General features: G+C 39.9%; 1 protein-coding gene across 2 annotated transcripts in view; it reads left to right on the forward strand.

The window, feature by feature from the left end:
- The window catches only part of ldlrap1b (low density lipoprotein receptor adaptor protein 1b), a 33,069-nt gene extending 19,806 nt beyond the window's left edge, over positions 1–13,263 (forward strand). The window contains exons 4-10 of one of the 2 annotated variants that reach the window (XM_008399613.2): positions 481–595; positions 1,864–1,936; positions 6,376–6,471; positions 8,521–8,657; positions 8,960–8,994; positions 10,435–10,466; positions 12,182–12,315. In XM_008399613.2, the coding sequence (XP_008397835.1) occupies positions 481–595; positions 1,864–1,936; positions 6,376–6,471; positions 8,521–8,657; positions 8,960–8,994; positions 10,435–10,466; positions 12,182–12,228 (535 nt within the window). In that variant the 3' untranslated portion in view covers positions 12,229–12,315. Of the gene's footprint in view, positions 1–480; positions 596–1,863; positions 1,937–6,375; positions 6,472–8,520; positions 8,658–8,959; positions 8,995–10,434; positions 10,467–12,181 lie in introns of both variants that reach the window. The other variant, XM_008399612.2, reaches the window with a different exon arrangement.
- Positions 13,264–21,429: the final 8,166 nt, after the last annotated feature.

The raw sequence follows: 21,429 nt of genomic DNA on the forward strand, positions 1-21,429 counted from the left end.
TGACTTCTGGTTCCCCTAATGGCGGCCCACCCACATATTTGCAGTAAATCTTCGTTGTTCAAACCCCACCTCAGATAACATGACACAGGATGATTGGACGGTGAAGATGAGAGAGGACAGATGGGAGAAATTCATTATAGTCATCGTTGTTTTTGCCTGTCCCTCCCTGCTCATGGCTTCCATATTAGAATAATGACGTCATGCTGAAGTGATGGAGAAAAGCTATTTGTAGGTCATTATAGCTTGATTTAAAGGCTTCCTCTGCACCTGAGACTGACGAGCAGGACTTATCACCGCCTCGCGACACAGGAACGGCACATCGGGATGTTACTTCTACTTCCCTTACACTTCTAAGTGCGAGAGACTGCAAAAAGCAACATCCCATCCAGAATCTGTGACCTCATAGATATCGCAGGCACAGATAATGATCTTACTTTCTCTGTGATTGCGTTAAAGTGTTTGCATATGTTTTTGTTTCAGAATATCATATTGCACTGCAGACAAGATGCACGATAAGGTGTTTGCCTACATCGCCCAGAGCCAGCACAACGAGACTCTCGAGTGTCACGCCTTCCTCTGCTCCAAGAGAAAAATGGTGAGTAATAATAAGACCCCGTCCGCACGGGAATGGTTTTAACCGTTTAAGCCCCGTGTTCACTTGGAGGACCCAAAACTGAAAGTAGGACTTTTTTTTTTTACTGAGCAACAGTTTTCTGCTTTTCACTCCCAGATAAGGCACTTGTGATGTTTTCTCTGGTTCACACATGGCTTAACTCGACGCACGCATGTCATGTCCTGATACGTCTGTGCAGAGAGGCTCTTGAAGGACTGTTTCCAACCGCAGTATACACTGTGTAATAGCTTTCTTTTCAATGCCCACTTGCACATTTTTCTATCACAGTTTTTCCTTCCAATCAACTTTCCATGAAAATATTTGGGTACAGCACTTTGTCTATTGTCAGCTTCTTTGTCGGTAACATTGTGGGGTTTACGCTCCTTGTGGGTGGCGTCACCAGTGTTCTTATGACCGTGTAGGTAAAGTAACACCTCTATGTGAAAAGTACATTTTTACTGTTCTTATGAAATATTCAAACCTCTTTCAACGCCAAATGCCACAATGATCAAAAATTAACTCTTGAAATTCATCACTTTGTGTAATGAAGGAGAGTAATATGAGTCTTAGTTTAGTTTTAATTGAATTACTGAAATGGATTTGCTTTTCAGTCTTCTGATGTATTGAGATGCAGCCTGTGTTGTGCAGGTTCAGAAAATCTCCTTTCATAAAGCCATAGTACAGGCTTTCTTACCATGAAGACTGAAACATTTTCCCGGAAGTCAACAAACTACCCTCAGTCCGAGTGACGTCTCTGAAATGTTAATGTGTTGTCCAGGGCGACAGGAAATGATGTGGACAGAGCCGTAAACATGGAGTAGAGGTAATTTTAGCTGCGCTACCAACATGGGAAAACACTCAGAAAACCCATTCACTGCTGCAATACTTTGACTTTTATCCATGCAGACCAATGCATGTGAAGTTAGAAGAAGGAAGTCAAGAAGGTTGTGATTCTTCTCTTGGCATTCTCGCATCCCTGGAGGTTTTCTGAATGACGGAGCCACTCCCTCTTCTTCCTTCCTCCCACTAATTTAGTTGTGGCCAAAAGGCCGCGTATCCTCCCAGTTGCACAAACAACTGGTCATGTAATCCACTGGTTTCTCTTCCCTCCCCTCAAGTACCTTAAGACGAAGCCTCCTGTGTTTGCGGTCGCTTCCTGTTTGTGTCAGAGCGACGGCTCTCGCCTTCCCTTTCGCTGACATGCGTGACGGTATTTTTCATCCCCTACTGACATCTGTCTCTCCTAACAGGCCCAGGCCGTAACCCTGACGGTGGCTCAGGCTTTCAGAGTGGCATTCGAGTTCTGGCAAGCTTCCAAAGAAGGTAGGCATGGTCGCCCCCCGTCCCTGCCCCACAATTGCCCTCTGACAGATGAGTGGAAACTCGCCATACAGCCTACACATCCCTCATCTTTCTTCTTTATCCTAAGGTTGCCATGTCAACACAGAAAAATACATTTTCCCACTTCTCCTTGATTATGCTCTCTGCACCTTATGAAATACTGACAAACCGTGCCAAATAAGTGCACATGAAGAGCTGTTTGAGTGTAGTGATGGCTAACTGTAACAATCACCTCTAAGAATCTTCTAGGCCCGTTTGAGCTGAATCAGTGTTTTTAAAAATTAAAAACTACTAACTCAGAATCTCGAGATGCAAATGCAACTTTCCAAGTTACAGACAACAAAGGATGCAAAAGAGGATCTGAAATCATTTTGTATTTTAGTCAGCATTTGTGGTTTATTTCCTTTTTCTGTCGATCAAAGCAAAACCGATCAAAGTAAAACCATCTGCATTATTTTGATTGTTCGTATGCATAAGCTGTAGAAAGTACACTATTTCACAATCCTAAAGTTTCTATCTATTCATAATGAATATGATTTGACCTTTAACATACATTCTGTCATTTATAAAACAAAACAAGAACAAAATGAAAACAAAAAACAAAAAAAACATGCAATTTTTCTCTGTTTTGCAGCATTGCTTCAGATTTTCTTTGCAGGTTTTCATGTATGCATTTTTTTCAGCTATTCTGTTCTAGATTTGGTATTTTGTTGATGACCTAGTTTGGGTTAAGCATCAGCTTTTTGGACACGTTCTTACATTTGACTGTAGAACACAACCCAAACTCTACCCATCCATTTTCCCCTGAATGTTCACCAGATATTGAACCAGTTCTTCTAAGAGGAACCAAAAGGTCACTGAGGTCGAGTTGAGCTTTTACATGTTCCAGAAGTCTTGTGGTTGATCCAGAGCCAACTTTGTAAATCCAAGTTGTGCTGCCATATTTTTGTTCTCCTTTCAGCCTTTCCAAACGAGCCCTGCTTGTTTTCTACTTGTGCCATTGTTATTTTGTTTAATATCCTAACTGGGGTTTGCTGGGTCTCTGGAGAGATTTGGATTTTTTTTTGAAACATTTACTGGTGATGTTCACATCTGAACATCAAAACCCAACAAATCTGCACATTTCAGTCTTGGAAGTTGTAAGGTTTTAGCGAGCAAAGGGTGTAAAAGGAATTAAGTGTTGCCTGAGGCAGATGTGTGGGAATGTGGATTTTCTCTTCACTGCATCCTTAAACACACATTTCTTTCCTTCCATTATTATACATTTGTGTGTGTGTTTTATGTCAGTCTAGCTGGTACTTTTATATTTCTGAGCATTTTTAATATTCCACTTACATACCTAACTGTGTGTGTCTTTGAAGACAACGGAGTCGGAGCAGCTGTGTGAGCAGGGTGGCCAACACAAGCAGTAGTTTATTTAATTTTTTCTTTAAAGCTCAGTAGAGCATGTGTGTAATTTACTGCGTGTTTGACTCCTCTATAAATGAGCATATCTTACCACATAATATTAGTTCCTGCATCCCCAGTCCTCCTCTCACCACCTTGCTCATTTTTTACATGTGCGTTGCCTTGTTGGTGGTCTTTTGAATTCATTGATTATCCATTTGCTGCATGCGTTGTTTTGCACCTGCGGCTTGATCGTAGAATCGTTCTCGTCTCTCCTGTCAGTCCTCATCCCGGTGCTCCATGCGAGGACTGATAAAGGATGGGGGAGCAACTGGGTAGGGTATGGGGGCAATAAAGCATGAAAGGGTGGTGCTCAGAGGGCTGCTGAGAGAAAGGAAAATTATTGTGCGCTTGTGTCAGCTGAAGCTCAGCCCCATGACACGTTGAGTGTCGGCGCCGTGGATGCCGTCTCACACCAAGGCTGATTTATGCAGTCCTTTAGAGACGCATGTCTGCACCAGACGAAAGGCAACGCTTCTACCAGCTTTTCCTTCTTCTGTCTTCTAAGGAAGGCATCTATTTTTTTTGTTTTGTTTTGTTTTGTTTTGTTTTGTTTTGTTTTGTTTTGTTTTGTTTTGTTTTGTTTTGTTTTGTTTTGTTTTGTTTTGTTTTGTTTTGNTTTTGTTTTGTTTTGTTTTGTTTTGTTTTGTTTTGTTTTGTTTTGTTTTGTTTTGTTTTGTTTTGTTTTGTTTTGTTTTGTTTTGTTTTGTTTTGTTTACACCAAGGCCAAGGATTCCTCGCCTCACACCTCTTCAGGCCTTTTATTTTCCTCGCTTTCGGTTAAATACTTAAAATTGAATGCAACCTTTTTAGTGTTTCACTCGAGCTCCCTTCCTCTGCTCATGTTATCCTTCTCCTTGAAACTTTAGAAGAGGCAAAGTATTTTTTATTTTTATTTTTTCTCTAAACAGATTTCCTTTAGAAACTGAGTCCCAAAGCAATCTTCTGAGTCTGGACCCCTCAGGATTAAGGCAGGCAGGAAGATGAGATCCACCGTCTGGTTTTCTTGTTTTTTTGGAAGAGCTCTTCTTGCACCACCCACTGTGGTTCTCCTCAGTACAGCACACATGCCTGACCCACATTCCTCCGTATATTACATCTCCCAACTCTGTTCTTAAAGCTGCTCTCATAGAATATTCACTGTAAACACTACAGCAGGGACGCATGTTTACATCGGCTTCATGTTTAGGAGGAGCCGGAGTGAGCTTCAAGGCGCCTGGGGAAACTTTCGTTGCTCTCTCTCAATGCTAAGCTACCAGGACTCTTGGGAGATTGGATTTTTTTTTCTAAATAGATGATGGGTTGTGATGAAATAAAAACATATTTGCCTGCTGTAGCTCTGCAGGACCATTACTTACAGTAGGCCAGCCCTTTAGGGTAGGGCTGTAATAACAAAAAACCCTTGCACACACTGAGATAAAAAAAATTTAAAAAAGAAACACCATTGTTGGTGAAGAGGTGCTATTTGACATGAAAATGAAAATCTTTGCTGAGCTGTTTAACTTTAAAAAATGCTATAAAATTACAAGAAAGCCTGTGACAACTTTAATTTCTTAAATTTTGGCATCCATCTTGCCATGTATGGTGGCATATTGAAAACAGTGCCTAACAAAAGGATATGAACCAGATTTTTTTTGGAGGGATAACATCAGTTCTCTCACATATATGACGTTTTTGTGTTGATTTCGATGAAATTATTGTTTAACAGTGAGCATACGTTGGGATTAAGGTTGTGGATTTACAGTTTTCAGCAACATCCGTTCTGTCAGGATCAACTGAGCTCTTGGTAGTTCCGTCCTCTTTGATTTCCTCTCTGATTTGTAAAGCTGTCAGCCACATCGATCAGAAACTAGGTCGTGCTGTCAGTTTCATTTTCAGTTCTGGGCTTCCAGGACGCTGACGTGGATGAATCTTAATCAGTGCAGAGAGATTGTGCACGCAGCGTAACATGAGTAACATTGTTATTGCTGCAGTACCTGAGCTGGCTTCAGTTGTATAGCAGTGGCGCACATACGCAGCAAACACTTTTTTCACATGTCCAGAAAAAATCGGTCTCAGCTCGGCTGAGTGACGATCCTGCTGTCCCATTTTGTGAAATCACCTTTCGCTCCTGAAACGTGAGAGAGCTGGCGCCATGCTGTTTGACCTTTTAGATTTCCCCACCAGAATGTCAGAGAACAATACACAATCTGTCATGGAGTCGACATTGAGAAGTGTTGTGCAAATGCATTGTCCAGCTTTGTCCTATGAATAGACCTTTGTCCTCTGAGGGAGAAGTCTCAACCTTTGCTGAGTTATTGGTGCCACTCAGACCAGCCGTTCTGTGAAAGGGTGATAAATATAGGCCCAGAAATCGCTCTGCAAGGTGAGGCGCTTACAGTAGCGCTGCGCTGCAGGAAGTCTACAGCCGGCCGCTGTTGCTCGTGTTGTGTGACTTGCACTTTATTGAAAACTGTCTCAACAGGATGCCGCGGGTAGAGCTCTCTATCCGTCTCACCCAGATGTGCTGGTACTGTGTTTACGCACGAGAAGCCTCTAGAGGTGCAGACTGCGCCCTCCTGTAGGGTCAAGTCAGCAGATGTTTTAGGAGCCACTTTAATTTCTTCTGTTTACTCTCTAACAGTGCTTTGCTGTATTCATATTAGGGATGCAAATAATTAATCGACTTGTGATTAATTGATGATTAATGACTTATTAGATTCCTTGCATTACTACTTCAGGGTATTATTGTGAATTCATGTGATGCACCAATGCAAACTAGTGAATAGCTATGAAGAAGAGGGTTAATGATGCATGATTTTAGAAATAAAATCCAGCAAAGTTCGACCTGTTTGTCAAAAATTTTACTTTTATTTCTTTTTCAGCTACTAGAAAAATAACAATGCACTGCAGAAAGGAAAAAAAAAAAAAGAGTTGGTCACACCTTCTTGACCTTCACTGACTTGTTGTTCTTTGCGCTGACTTGTCGTCCACAGACAAAGAGAAGCGAGCAAAGTCGGGTTCAGATGGCGAAGGAGCCAGCAACTCTCAGTCGGACAGCTCGGCCAGCCTGGGCAGCCTGAAGGGAGGAGGTGAGTCCTGTCGCCCGTCATCACGTCTTTCTCACCCTTCGCTGTCACAGCAATCATATCCTCGGGGGAGGAGAGGAAGAGCGTTCGGCCACTTGTTAAAAGGTTGGCCTACATCGGAGCTGCAGGTCGGCTAGATTCTCGCAGTGAGACGCCATTAATCTGAACAGGAAGTGACAGCTGAAGGTGATCGTGTTTGATGATAATTGACTCTTTAATTTAGAAGCACTCGGCCGCGTTGTGATCTGCTGAAATAAATCCCGCCTTGGTAATCCCTGTGACGATCTGCGATAACAGCTATTATCATACACCGTAGCCCAGTTAGTTTAAAAGAATGAATAAGACTGTGTTTGATTTGAATTAGTAAGATGATACGGCCATTAACGTGTCGACATCTACTCATCCAGATAAAGTCCTGTTTTTATTTCTCTAAACTGGCTGCAGGGTTTTCTCACAGAGAGCCTTTCTGTTTCTGATACCGGAACGATACACTACATTATTCATTGTTTTCTTGCTGATCTTTCTAAAAACCTGAATTTTGTGAAAATCTGAAAACATCCACTCTGTAGCGAGCTTCATTCTCTGCTCAGCCAGCTGGGCTCAGGCCAGACAGGGATCTCGTCCCTAAATCCATCCTGACACTACATATGGCCTTGAATGTGAAACGTTTCATGACACGTGGGGTTTTTTGGGATAATCCTAAGAGAAGCAAGTCTTGGACTCTTTTTTTTTTTTTTTGTTGTTGCAAAAGCAGGGGCTCTGTGTCAACACGTTTGGACTTGTTGGGTCATTCGGCTGCCAGAGGAAAGGAATTTCCTCAAGGCAAATTGGCAAAATTGTACAGTGGGAGGAAGCTTTAGAGTGCTTCTGGGAAAAAGACAGAACAATCCTCTGAAATAGAAGTTGGAGAAAGATCTTTTTTTTCCTTTTTTTTTAAATAAGAAGGTTACATTCGTGTACCCTTCACTGTGATCAAATAGCATGTCACGGCTCAGCGGCGTTGCTGAAAGGTGAGTCAGCTTTATTGATGTGACATGATACTTTCAACTCTCTTGGAACTGCGTCTCTTGCTGCAGCTCTAAATTATAGCCCATCCTGATCGTCGGGGGATTTCTCCTGCTGGTGTATCATCTTCCTTACCAAAGGTCTAACTCTACACAAGGCTGAATGTCAAACTACAACTAACACTTACATTCTCTCTGAATAAATATTTTTTTTTTTTTCTTTTAACATAATGTTTTGTATGGAAATTCACATATGAGGTTAGTTTCCACAGATCCCAAAGAAACATCCTCAGATATTCTGAGAATGTGACAAACAGGCTTTTACTGTTATCTGCTTCATTTTCACCATCTAATTCAATTAGATTCCCAAAAAATGTCTTTGGTAGACACTTAATGAGACAAATCGGTCCAATCCATGTAAAATCCAGCAACATAGCCAAACCAGGTGCGTTGCTTTTTTATTTTTATTTTTTGCCTTTTCATCAACCTTGAAAACGAATACTGAAATCAGAAAAGTCTTATTCTTACCAAAGAACTGCTGCAACATATTACATACAGCACAACAACAAAAGGAATTTACACAGCACTAGAATTTGCAACTTAAAACATTCTGACAGGGCAAAATGCTGTAAAGTTAAACACGTCTGAGTTGTCATGAGATCTTGCTGCTGCAGGTGTCTCTGTGTGGTGGATCACTCTCTGCTAGAGATTGCCTCTCATATTGGATTTGGATGGTGCGGATATTAAAAAAACACACACACACTCACACACACACTGACCCATGCATTAGCACTGGACCGAGATTAGCGTTGATACACATTAATCATCATGTGTGCCGTTACAAACCAATCCCGTTGCAGACCAGAGACATCGTGGGTGTTGGGTACGAAAGTCAGGAGGTTGCACTCTGCTGCCAGCAGATCGTTGATTAATTAGTTCCACTGCTGCTTTAAATGATTTCACACATGCCTGAAACCAATATCTGCTTTATGAAGGATGAAGCAATAGCACGCACTCGAATGGAGTGAAATCTTCCTGTGCTTCACAGATGCAGCCACAGGGACTCTCCTGGAGTTCGCAGAGGGAGCCAAAGCGGCGCAGGTCCACTCAGGAACAAAGCCGGCCGCGTCGGATCCCTTCACGGTGCATAATCACGCGGCGGCGGAGAACAACAACACCGTTTGGGTAAGACGAGAGTGGTGTTGGCCAACATGTCTCAGCTGCTGGGGTTTGATAAGAGAAGAATGCCTCATAGAAATACTGATTAATTGCTACCAAGTGATGTACTTTACTTGCTGTGGTCAAAGTGGGCACCGTGGTTGTGCTGCAGCCGCATTGAGGTGGACAATAGCCTATTGAGCAGAAGCAGCCTTATCTAATGCACACATGGCAGAGGAGGGTGTGGGACTTTTGATAACAGGGAAAGAAGGTGAGTTTTACATGCATGCATGTTTTCACGGGAAAATCTCTGTGTTGTGTCTTGACAGGAGCTGGAGGACGGTCTGGACGAGGCGTTTTCAAGGTGGGTGCAGCTGTGAAGTTTGGAGGGTTTCCTGAAATTAAACGGGCACAAAGACTTCCAAGTCTTCAGTTCGGGCTTGCCTGATCAAATAATAAAATGCAGCCTCTCCCTCAGTTCGGTTACCCTCCAGCAGACAGGAGAGGCAGGAAGAGGCTCCGGTGTAGCTGACATTTGACCTGAGTCATGCTGCGTACGTAGGCTCTGGTTGAGGCCCACACTGTGATTTTATATTCCATCCACAAACCGTTCTGTTCTGAGAGACACTATTTGGTACTTTTCATTTCAATCAAAGGAAGAATAGCCCTAAAGTATGGCCTGCTAAAGAGAATTGGATCCTGAGTATTTTTAATCAGACTCTGACAGGCCATTTCAGACCCGTTATCAGATGATTATTTGTCTGCACACACTGTAATTACACGTTGACGCCATTCGTCTCCAGCTCTTTGATTAATGAGGATGCTCGCAGTGCAAGCAGTGATGGGGGCTGCACGTCGGGCCGGCTTGCTGGACGCTGATTGTGTTTGTTGCAGTTGAACTTTAGATGGAGATAAAGGATTAAAGCCAGGATGTGGAGTATTTGATGTCTCTCTGAACTCAGTAGAGATTACTCTGGAGGCAGTATTTTGTATCAAATTCAGAGTCCAACCGTGTTGCATTCTGAATCTTTGCTGCCATCTGCTGGTCGATTATGTGCATTATACCCTAACTTTTTAAAAATAAATTCAGTGTCCTAAAAGCCCTGAACTTTGGGCTTTTGTCACAGTGTGTCAAAATTTTTCCTGATTTTAAATGACAGACCAACACTAAGGAGGACATAGCTGTCCAAATTGTGCTTTCCCTTGTTTTTTAGCAAAAATCATCTTTTCCTGTCAGGTTTCAAGTCTTTCTGTATTTCTACCAGCTTTGCACATATAAAACTGTCTCTTATTTTCATTCTTCTTTACAAATTAGCTGAAGCTCACTCAGAGTGCTTTCAATGTGGCTATACAGCAATTTGCAAGCCTTGTCACAAAAATCCCATTAGCATTTAGGTCTGGACTTTTACTTGGCTTGTTCTAACACAGATGTTTTGCTCCAAACCGCTCAGCTGCGGATCTGGTTGTACTTCTAGGGACATCATCCTGCCGGAAGGTGAACCTACAAACCCCGTCTTATGTCAGTAACAGGTTTTCCTTCAGGTTCTCCTTCTCTTCTCTTTGTGTTGGTCTGTCACGTTAAATCTAAATAAAAACTGAAGTTTGAGGTTATAATGTAACAACACAGGGAAAAGTGAAACCAGTCTAAATCTTTTTTAAACCTCTGGTCTTATTTAAATTCGTACCAATAAAATCAACCTACATAGGAAGAAATGAACCATTTCTAACATAATAGGGAAGTGGTTCGGAGGAGCTGTCAGCTGAATTGTTCCCTGACTTGTGATGTTTCCTTTGCACCCCTCAGCCGCAGTCTGGATAGCTTTGAATCCTACTCAGGTAACGATTGTCATGAATCATTTCCTCCTCATCAACCCACCGTTCCAGCCTGCTCATCTGTGTCCAGCCAGAACATTTTCAGCGTGTAGCTTTGTGTTACTTTTGAAATAGCTTTACACCTTTAACATAGTCGACTCAAACCTAAGGAACGTTCAGCCACCGTGTCCACGTCTTCATCACCAATGTACGACCGTGTTTTTCTGCATCACATCCATCACTTTTGCACCTTTTGACACAGACTGTGTGTTCACACGTAGCGCTGCCAACAGAGCAGATTGTGGTACAGTATGATAAAATTAACTCTGCTGTAATTGGTTTGTTTAAAAAATTATTTTCACCTCTCACTATCATAATCAGAATGGCCATGTTATATTCATAATATAGTGCAAACGTCTTCAGTCATTCATTCTTTCTTTATATTTTGCTTCCAAGCAGTGAGACTTTCTTGTAATCTATTAATTGCTTTAGATCAATAGTCCTCCAGCCTGTTTGAAAGTGTTTTTTTGGGCTTGTTAATTGATGTAGCTGCTGTATTGTGCTGTTTTTTTCCCTTTGTTGAGACCCTAGAGACACTATTACACTGAAAATAAAAGTATATCATGGCTTTTTCTCTGTTTTGATAAGAAACCTTTTTTTGTGGCATTGGTACTTTGCTGTGTTTGACTTTTTGTTGATTAAAATTTAAGTTTGAGTCCATAACAGCACCAATGTTTTTGCCTCTGCAGTTTTAACCCTTCCTGAGACTAGCAGAATATTGGTTTTTAATTGTTGTAAAATAATGACTTCCGTCTTTTGTAGATAAGCTAAAAACAATTCTTGTGGCGGCATGCTTTGACTAGACTTCCGCAGTAACTGCAAGGGATTGTGGTCATGTAGTAAAACACAAATGTACAGTTGTGTGTCATCAGCATACAGATGGTATGAGATGTTCAGAGTTCCCACTCAGTCTGAGACAACTTCACAAGCATTAAAAACAATACGAAGTCGTATTGTTGAAAAACATTAGTTAATGTCTTAGAAGCTACAAGTTTGATACACATTCATTTGAAAATAAATAAATAAAAAGGGGCTGTTTAACAGCTTTTTGGCATTTAGAGACATTTTACTGAACTTTTAAAAATCTAAGATGGTTTAGATACCCTTTAGCATACATCATAAGCCAACCTCTACTTCACATTTTGTGTTAGTGGAACTTACAGATAAAAAAACCTAAAATTGTGTTTAACAACCCTGCAAGTTTAACACAAGATCTAATAATTAAAGTCGAATATAAGCGGGATGAGATTAGAGCCCTGAGGAACTCCAGCAATGAGCGATCTGTTTGCTTGAACGTATATCTGCCAAATGCATGTCCCATAATAACCAGTAATATTTGAATAAGTTTACCACAATATTTAATAGTCCCTCAGACTGTCCTAAGTCTAATCAACGTTTTGATCAACATCAAATGCAGCACACAGCTCAGGAAGCATCAAGTCACAGGCTTGTGATTCATCACTGTTGAGACTTAAATTACACAGTTTTACAGGTGCCTTCTCTGAAGATTACAAGAGCGGCTGCAGTTCATTGGAAGTCAAATATAATGAGACTAATGATTAGAAATATTTGTACTGTACTTTATTTTTTTATCCACACGTGAAGTAAACATTGTATCTTTTGTCGTGCCGAGGTCTAAGTTAAGTTTAAAATGTCTCATTTTCTTTTGCTTTTTGCAGACTCGCTGAGTCTCGCACTAACCCCCAGGTCCTGGACATTGGGGTAAACCCTCAGGACTTGAACAATGAAGAGTGCCTCACCACAGGCAAATGGGACCAAGAAGAGACAGACTCAGCTGCACAAAAAGACACGCTTGAGTTCTAACGTGAAGCCTCTGCCAAGAAGAAGGGAAAACCAGGGGGGGAAAAAAGAAGACAAAATGCTGGTAGAGTAGATGCAGAAGCCGGTGAAATCGGCAAGTTTTCCCAGCTTCTCCCTGCTGCCACGTTTTCGAACCGTCTGTGGATCTCTGATGGCTCTGAATCCACCTGAGCAGAGAAGGACAACACGAGCTGACTGCTCACACAACAGGCCAAAGCAATACAAACCAGTTCACCCCTTTACTTTTCAATGTTCAACTCCATGTTTTGTTACAGTCAGTCTGTTATTATGTTTTGTGTTTACCTATCACTCTATGTATGTGCACACTGCTACACAGAAAGCGTGTGAGAGCTACCGCGAGGTGGGCTGTTGTTTTCCTTAGCAGATCGGATGCTAACTCGCTAGATCCGTTCTGTGTTCAGCAGGAAGTTACTACCTATATGCGTGTCACAACTCCAGTGGGCACAAAAGCTTTAAAAAAATGTGTCAAAACAAAGTGACAATCCTATTTTTTTCTACTGCAAAAACTATTTTTGCACTCGGCTTTCATTCATCTTTAAAAGCACAGAATTCGTGTAAGAGGATTTTAACGTCAAAACACCTTTTTTGCTTTCACACTAATTGCTTTTCCTCCTCAACTTGAAAAGCTGTTTAACAACTCTGACTCCCCGAGCTAAATTTGTGTGACGGATACGTTGATACTGTTGTGTGTAACACAGTTTTATTATAAGCAGTTGCCAACATAATTCCCACTCAGGCTCAAGGAAAAAAGAAAAAAGGAGCTGGTAATCAGTTACTTTTACTGCAAATCTCTCATTTGTTCATTTGAACTCTTAGATTCAGATTTGTTAAACAGATCATTAAGAGGATGAAGAGCTTTGATTGGCACTCGGACGCCATTTGTCAAAATATGTTACAGTGACATTCAGTTTACTATTTTTAGTTCNGTGTTATTTTTGGTGTTTGTTTTTTGCATTAATTTAAATTACATAAATTTTAATAAAAATCTAATTATCTTTTTTTTGTGTGTGTGTGTGATCTTTTTTTCTCTCTCGTTTTAGGAAAAAAATACATTTATAAAAACATTTGCCTCCAACATACATGTATAATCTTGATTCGTCAGTAGTGAACTTTATTATTTTATTTATTATTGGCTAAATAAACTCAATAAACCTGCTAAAATATACAGCAACGGAGGAAGAAGCAGTTGCAATGCTCACCTGCAAATCACAATGTGTAGAGGAAAACTAAAACCCTACATTATCCTAAACACATCACTACAATCAGATGATAGCGGCAGCATCATGCTGTCCTGAACTTGCACTGTAATATTTCAGTCAGGTTGAGGTCTGGGTTTTGACTGGACTGTTGCAACATACCGTACTAATCCATTTCTTTTTCAGTCATTCATTTGTAGCAGTGTTACTATGTTTGAGGCCTATTGATGATCCAACCTTCAGTTGACAGATGGCCTCAGTTTTATTTTATGGTTGGGCTGACAACTGCAAAACATCAGCACTCCATGTCTACGCTCCACAGTTTGAGATCTTTATGTTGATTCAGTGTTTAGCTTTCACAAAGCACGATACTTGGTAAGCATGCTGCAGGTCATTCTGCCATGTTGTTACAAAATATGGTTGTTCAATCATTCCTAAATGTCTTTCATGAACCGTCGCATTTACACACTGCTCATAATTAGTCATTGTATCATTTCTGTAAGCATGCTATGTTCTGACTTTGAGATGAATTTTCAGGGATGTCCACTCTTGGGACGATTAGTAACTATTTATAATCCATGTACATCAACTATAAAATTATGGACTTAGATTATTAGGAAAGATCTTATAATCCTTCCCAGATTTTTAAATCGATACAGTTGGAACAAAGGCAATTACTGATGTCCTTCCTTGTTATTGTACTCAAAGAAGCTTGTGTCCACCAGAACAACAAACTGCCAAAAACATACCACATTATGGAGGAGTTCACACTCATGAGTTATTTAATTAAGAGTATTTGCTTAGCAGTTTGTTTGTCTTTAACAAATTGATGAACAGTCAATATTCGCAGGGATTTACCCCCACCTAAATAACACAAACAAAAAAGCAAACTATGCTATTCTGTCCCCTGCTTGTTCTCATAGGTTTTTGCCTTCATCATAAAATAAAGTTTTATTTAGTGCTCTGCTTTTTAAACCACTGTATGAATTACACAATTTCCTGTGTGTTTTTCATATTTCTGCTTTAAGTCCTCTGCCTAAACTATTGGACAGCATTTAAATAAGTTTTGTTACAACAGGGATATATGAAATCATTAGAGATGTTTAAGTTGAGGAATCTATAAGGGGTCAAAGGTCTGCATGTTTGCAGTCTGTAAGGTCTTTTTCTGGATAGTTATACATTTTCATTGTATGTTTAGTCATGATCGTAGTCTTATGACCTATTAGGTTACTGCATGAATCTCTTTAATTCTCGTTTAATTACTCATATCATACCTCTTTTTATTCTTGCTATGTGGTTATTCGGTAAGGTAAGGTAATTTTATTTATATAGCACATTTTCAGCAACAAGGTAATTCAAAGTGCTTTGAATTCAGTCACTAGGTGTCATCCTTAGCACAGAAATACAAATGCACCCTAACATACCTGTTCACAGTTCTATGAAATCTAAAATAGTCACAATATAAATAATGAATAAACAATAACAGCTCAGATTATATAGATTTTAACACAAAAATATTCACTTTCTGTAACTTAATGTTATCTGCGTGGAAATAAACCAAGGTGATGCAATTTTGCATCTGTGCAAGCCATGCATTGTGTCATCATCACATGACTTGAAGTAAGACTTGAACCACCCCGCCTTACCTCTCGTTGGACTCTTGCATGAAAGCGGAAACTCCCTTGATGACGTTGATGATGAGGTTTTTCCTTTTAATTTCAAAATAAAAGAACTCGCTATTAAAAAGAGTGCCGAATGCATTTAAACTTGAAATATTTGAAGTAAAATACGAATTAAAACAGCAGAAAATTATCGTCATCTAAGACAAACCCGCTTAAAATAGTCTGCGTAGAGGTAGATTTTAAAATGTGTGCCTTTTTGAGTTAATCAAATCTGCATGTTTAGACACACCGAATATTCAGTAAATTCAAAAGGTACTTTTAATCTGACAAGCGAGCCTCATCATTGAATAAGATGATGATAAGTACTTTAAAATCCGTAGTTTCGACGATGGTTTTTATCGCGTTAAAACAAACATGTTTTATTTTCTTAAATCAAGGAGTTATTTTTTTTCTCTTATTTTATTTTGAAAGTTCCGGATGAGGAAGGTACACGGAAGTAGACCGGCCTGGAGTCGCTGTTGGAACTGTGGCAAGCATGAGTAGCGGAGGCATGGGCGTGTGTCAGCGGAGAGCAACGTTCTTCTTCTTTTGTACGTACATTAATTTTACACTGGTTTAGTAGCTTTTAGGCTGTCACGATGAACAAATATGCAAGTACTGCACAGATTGTAAGTTTAAATTTCGGATGCTTGTTCTCGAGAAAAGTGCGCTATGACAGACAGGACGACCAACGAGCCGACTGAGTCTAGTGTTAGTACAGCAAATGTTGCTGATACCTCACAGGACGCTGTTTCGCGTTGTTGTTTTATTGTGTGTGCGTGTCTGTGTGGTGGCGTGTGCGTGTTTTTTTTTTTTTTTTTTTTTTACAAATTAAGGGATTGGAGTTTGATGTTTAACTATTGTGGATTAATAATTTAGTTTTTGTGTGAGGCGAGTTTAGATGAGAAATGAATTGCCATGGTTAAAAGATAAGTACTTTCACGTGGTGTTTTAAATGTACCTTTTTAAACAAATTTTCTGTTTTATAACTTCATCTTTTCAGCCTTCCTTCTGCAGATGTGCAGTGCAACCGTCCTCGACTGTACGTCCACTGGAAATAACCCGATGACTTTCAGCATATCCGACCACCATGTTCCCCGAGGAGCCGATTGTGACTACTGGTGGAACAGGGGAGAGGTAAGTTTTTACTTTTACCCTAATAATGTACATTTTGCATGTTTATGGATTAAACTTTGTTGTCAAATGCATGTTTTCTAGTCTGCCTAATGTGCCTATAACATGCTGTGGTGCCTGTTTATTTTGTCCTTGGGCCTAATTTAGTTCAGGAACATTCAATAAATGTTGTTTCATTTCAGGTCATTTAATTAAAGATGAAAAAACATGAGTGAAGCTGCTTTAAATTATATTTAAAACCGATCAAGCATAATATTTACCCTTTTATGAATATGCATTTAAATTCTGTTAGAATTTAGAAAGAAAATAACACTAGCAAATGTCAAACTGATGTAATAAAAACAAAATGGTCCTTATTTTGTTTCTGTAATGATAAAACTAACACCTGTCAGTCCATGTGTTCATATTTCCACTCCTTCACTAGATTCTGTTCCAGATGCAATGCACGGCGAACTTGTTTCACACTTGGTTTCACACTTGGTTTCACAAAGTGAAAGATAGATTTGACAAAGTGAAAGATAGATTTGACAAACTTGTCAAATCTATGGCCTGGAGCATATAAATTGGTTTACTTTTACTCTTGATTACATGAGAAAGTAACTGTTGGTAAGATTAGAGTACAAGCCAATTCTAAAGTCTTTCTTTTTGCTATTTACCTTAAGTCAAGTCCAAGCCAGGTTCAGTAAGATGCTCTGGTCTCTTCCTGTTTGTATTTTGACTTCAGATCGCCCTTGCAACCAGTACCAATGACAACAAATCTGCCCTGGTGATGAGACACACCTCCAGCTCTCTGGAAACATCTGAATGCCTTCCTGATGTCTCTTGGATCCAACAGTGCTCACAGTCACAGGTGTTACATTTTTTAGATGTGAGGACTGAAATTTCAGTCCCCCCCTCCGTAATTTCAGATGTGGGCATATATATGTGCTTATATATATATATTTAAGCATATATATAGTTTATATGCTTAAACTTTATATCATGAAATATGTCTAACAATCTCTGTTCTTTATTTCCCTCAGAATTTGATGGATTTTTCAGCAAACTGCAGCAGTAAGTTTTATAAACTGCAGTTGTTTCCCTTAAAGTTTTTATGTGCCTGTTGTTTTAGAATATTAGCATTTTTCCCTTGATTCATTCAGATCTTCCTTTTTATAAATTTTTTTCCCCATAATAAAAATGTCTCTCTTTTCAGCAACATGTGCCAGCAAGAACTCTCTTCATGGAGACAGCCCTACCACTGATGAAGGTGAAACATCCTTATTTCTCTTCATATGTTGCTTAATGATAGAAAAGTTTAGAATAATGGAGTGTGTAATTTTCCTTTTGTTGATTATAATCTAAGCTATATAGTTATGTATTGTTATCTGTTAATAGAGAAACAGTCAAACACTAGCATTGGAGCCATTACTGGAACCGTGGTACTGATCGGACTCATCGGACTTACCATTTTCCTGCTCTACAAATACAAAGACAGCATTTCCAGGTCAGTTTTTTCCCCATAACCTCCAAATATAACACTGATTCTGACAATACTGAGATACTGAGACAGTGCTTTGTTCTGTTTGACAGGATCCTCCACTGCAGCCTCATTAGACAAGAGTACAGAGCTGGGCAAAGGGGAAATAATGAACCAGGAGCCTTTAATGTGTAAAGTGGAGGATTTCTGTTCAGAGATGATTCACTATTATTCACTAGATTTGTCTTCTGCATTATTACTATAGAAGACGTCATATAGCTTTAGGAAACAATTGGAACATTAGTCTGAAATAACTGTCTACACCAGTGTTTCTCAACCTTTTTTGGCCCAGCGCCCCCCTAGCCTTTATCCAGGTCCCTCACCGCCCCCCACCAAAAAATTTGTAGGCTACTTTGCACTGACAATTATTTTATTATTAATGTTACTATCATTATTGTAGATGTTTTGAATCGGCGCACCGATTGTTTTTCCGTACACTTCACCGTGCCTTACGCTCCTTCCTTTTTTTGTTTTTTTTTTAACTCCCTAAGGTGAAGGGCGGTCGGGAAACATATCGATGGGGAAAAGGCAGACTGACATGAACCTTTTAAAACAACGGGAACAATTTTGGTATTCTGATTATTGAAATTTAAAAGTGCTGTGGTACCGTTGTTCCATCACACCCGTTTCATGTCGGACCACTTGCAGCACCGTTGTTAACGCTATAAAATGAACGCTCTCTATCGAGGTATCATCCATGGAGGGATTTCTTTATTTAAATGGGTTCATTTTTCAGAGGGATACAAAGTGAGGGTTTCGTGATTTTAGTATGTTTATAAGAGCGATTTTCTGTTGTCCTTCCATGTAAGCTAAACCTCTCAAATGGACAACAAAACACTTTTTAATATAAGTTGCTGCTTTGACATTTTGCCAAAACATATGTACAAAAATACCAGGCAAAGTGAATCACAGCAGCGTCATCAGCCGGTGTAACGCTGAACTGATGCGGAGCGGAGCTGCGCCATGAAGCTACAAACACTGAATAGAAGAGCTGCCATCGATACAGTTGCAGCCAAGCATGATTTAATGTTACACATACAGTTTTACCAAGTTGCTCAAAGTCTAAACTGGTATTGTTGTGGATTTAAGGTGTAAAGTTTACCTTCGACCAAAGGCATCCCAGCGCCCCCCTTTTGTAAAAATGTCCGCCAGCGCCCCCTGCCGTCTTCTGAACGCCCCCTGTGGGGCGGTACCGCCCATGTTGAGAACCGCTAGTCTACACTAAAATCTAAAGTTCTGTCTGTTACTAACTACTGCCACCTGACTACTACTGCTGTTTTTATTTCTATAAGTGTTTTTTTTATATAATAACTGTTTTGATATGATATTTTTAAACAATATTTATCTTGCATTAACTTTTTTTTTGTAAGCTAAGCTTTGAGATTGGGTTGCACCTTTGGAGAAGAAACCAGGTGCCAGATTTGTGCTGCACTCACACACACGACACTATTATTGTTTTAAATTGAATTAGCTTTGTAGCCTTGATGACAATCCCTCTGCTGATGAGGTCTGACGCATCGGTGCACAGATGAATTGTTTGCGAGGCTGTGGAAGCCTCTTTGCTGCACCAGTGTGTGCACCATGAGAGGCATTAGCGCTGTAACCGCCCCAAAAACTCCCCTGAGTTCCCCCTGGTGGAAATGAGAGACTTAAAGCTGTGGAAGCTTGGAGACCAGTAATGCAGCACCAGAGAGTGTTCTTTCTGCGTCCTGTAGCATTATGACCTATTTATTAAATGATATATTGTGTGTGTATATACACATTAAATGAATATTATGGATAGTTGTTAATATAACACTAATAAGATATGAGCATTAATTATGATTATATACTATGAACTATTATACATACAAAAGGTTTGTGTGTGCTGTAATGTACTGTACTGTTGGATTCATTCCAGTGTATGAGATCATGTCCTCTCACTACCACCTTTCATGAGCTGCTCTTTATTATTCTAATGCTTGTAATAAACTATGCTATTATAAACATAAAGTGTCTCAGCTTTGTTTTAACCTGAATCAGGTTCTGGTCAAAAACTTGATTTAGCTTTAAGCTTGAGCTTTGATGGTTGTTGGTCTGTACCTGAACACTGGAACTTATTTCTGTTCATCTGGGTTTCGCAGTTTGGGTCAGATGGTGGAAACCTGGACGTGAATCCAGACCAAATGAACTCAAATGAACTATTTCAAATCCTATCAAGAAAGGTGGTTGATTGTCCAACTGGAATCGTACTTGAAGTACTATAATGTACTAGATTCTAGTAGCTGTGAAAAGTAGGTAAGGAGAAGCATTTGTGTGAGATTCATGGGACCCGGATTGTGGGAGTTTGACAACTGGAACTGTTGGATGTTTCTGGTCTGCAGTGTTCAGAATATATCAAATGTCAAAGGAAAGAACAGAGATCAGCAAAAGCATAAAGCTTGGAAATAAACGAGAAGTGAATACTGGCCTATCTGGTGCAATCCAATAAGATGAGTTGGTATACCTGATCTTGTTCAATATTTAATGATGGTAGAAACCTAACAGAATGCACAAGGCGCTACAGTTAGCTGTAAAAGTGTGTATTTTAACCTGTATGTGTAACTTTGACCCTATGAAGATTGAAGAAATTCTGAAATAAACAAATTTTAAAATGTCTTTAAAATGTTTGACTCATAATTATACCATCCTGGAAAACAATCATTAAAAAGCCCGAAGTTGATGACATTCTTCATGAGGCTGAGAGTATTTAAATCTCAAACCAAACTTGTAAGGAAAAACAAAAGATGACCACAAAGGGTGGGGCTCTTTGGGTGGTGAGATGTATATTTAACCAATAAACTCTTAGTGGTGTGAGGGTGATGTAACAGGAAGTGAGATTACATCACTTTTGTTTACCTGCATATTTGAGCCATTACGTCTACTGATAGTAACTTTCTAAAAGAAGGCGTGAAGGATTTATTTACGTCTAAGCCATTCCACTTCACGGTCACTGTGTCATGCATGTCGTTAAATAAGAAAGTATTGAAAGTTGTCTGACTTCTTTTCTTGTGGCATGTGGCGTGACCCATGCCAGCGAATGAGACAGAGCAGGAAGTCAAACTGAAAATGCTTTTAAAATATGGAGCAGGGGTTAATACAGGTCAAACTGTCTCCTGGGTGGTGTGTGAAGCTTTCAAGTCAACATTTTGTTTATCCGAACCTATCATAAAATATATAAACCCTGTATTTTACCCAGTGGCGCAAAAAGTGGGTATGCAGGGTATGCAACGCATAGGGGCGCAGCACTAGAGGGGGCGCCAAAACCCCGTCTCGAAAAAAGTTTTTTTCTTGTTGGCATTTTCTATATTTAACAGAATGAAATGATCATTAACAGGGAAACCGCACTGATTAGGCGCCCCTCAGCTCCTTCACRTCVCTCTYCCTTCCCATACAGGTGGCTGTGCACTTGCCCCTAAGAGAACGCAGGCGCGCCTTTTGAATTTTTTTATTTTAGATTTCCACTCGTAGTGCACTTGACAAAATGGAGCGGCAGAAAAAAAAGCTGTCCGGGGCGCAAAACAGAAAACGGAAAAGTGAGAAGGATAAAGATGTTG

The sequence above is a fragment of the Poecilia reticulata genome, linkage group LG22, assembly GCF_000633615.1.
Source record: "Poecilia reticulata strain Guanapo linkage group LG22, Guppy_female_1.0+MT, whole genome shotgun sequence".
Lineage (NCBI taxonomy): Eukaryota > Metazoa > Chordata > Actinopteri > Cyprinodontiformes > Poeciliidae > Poecilia > Poecilia reticulata.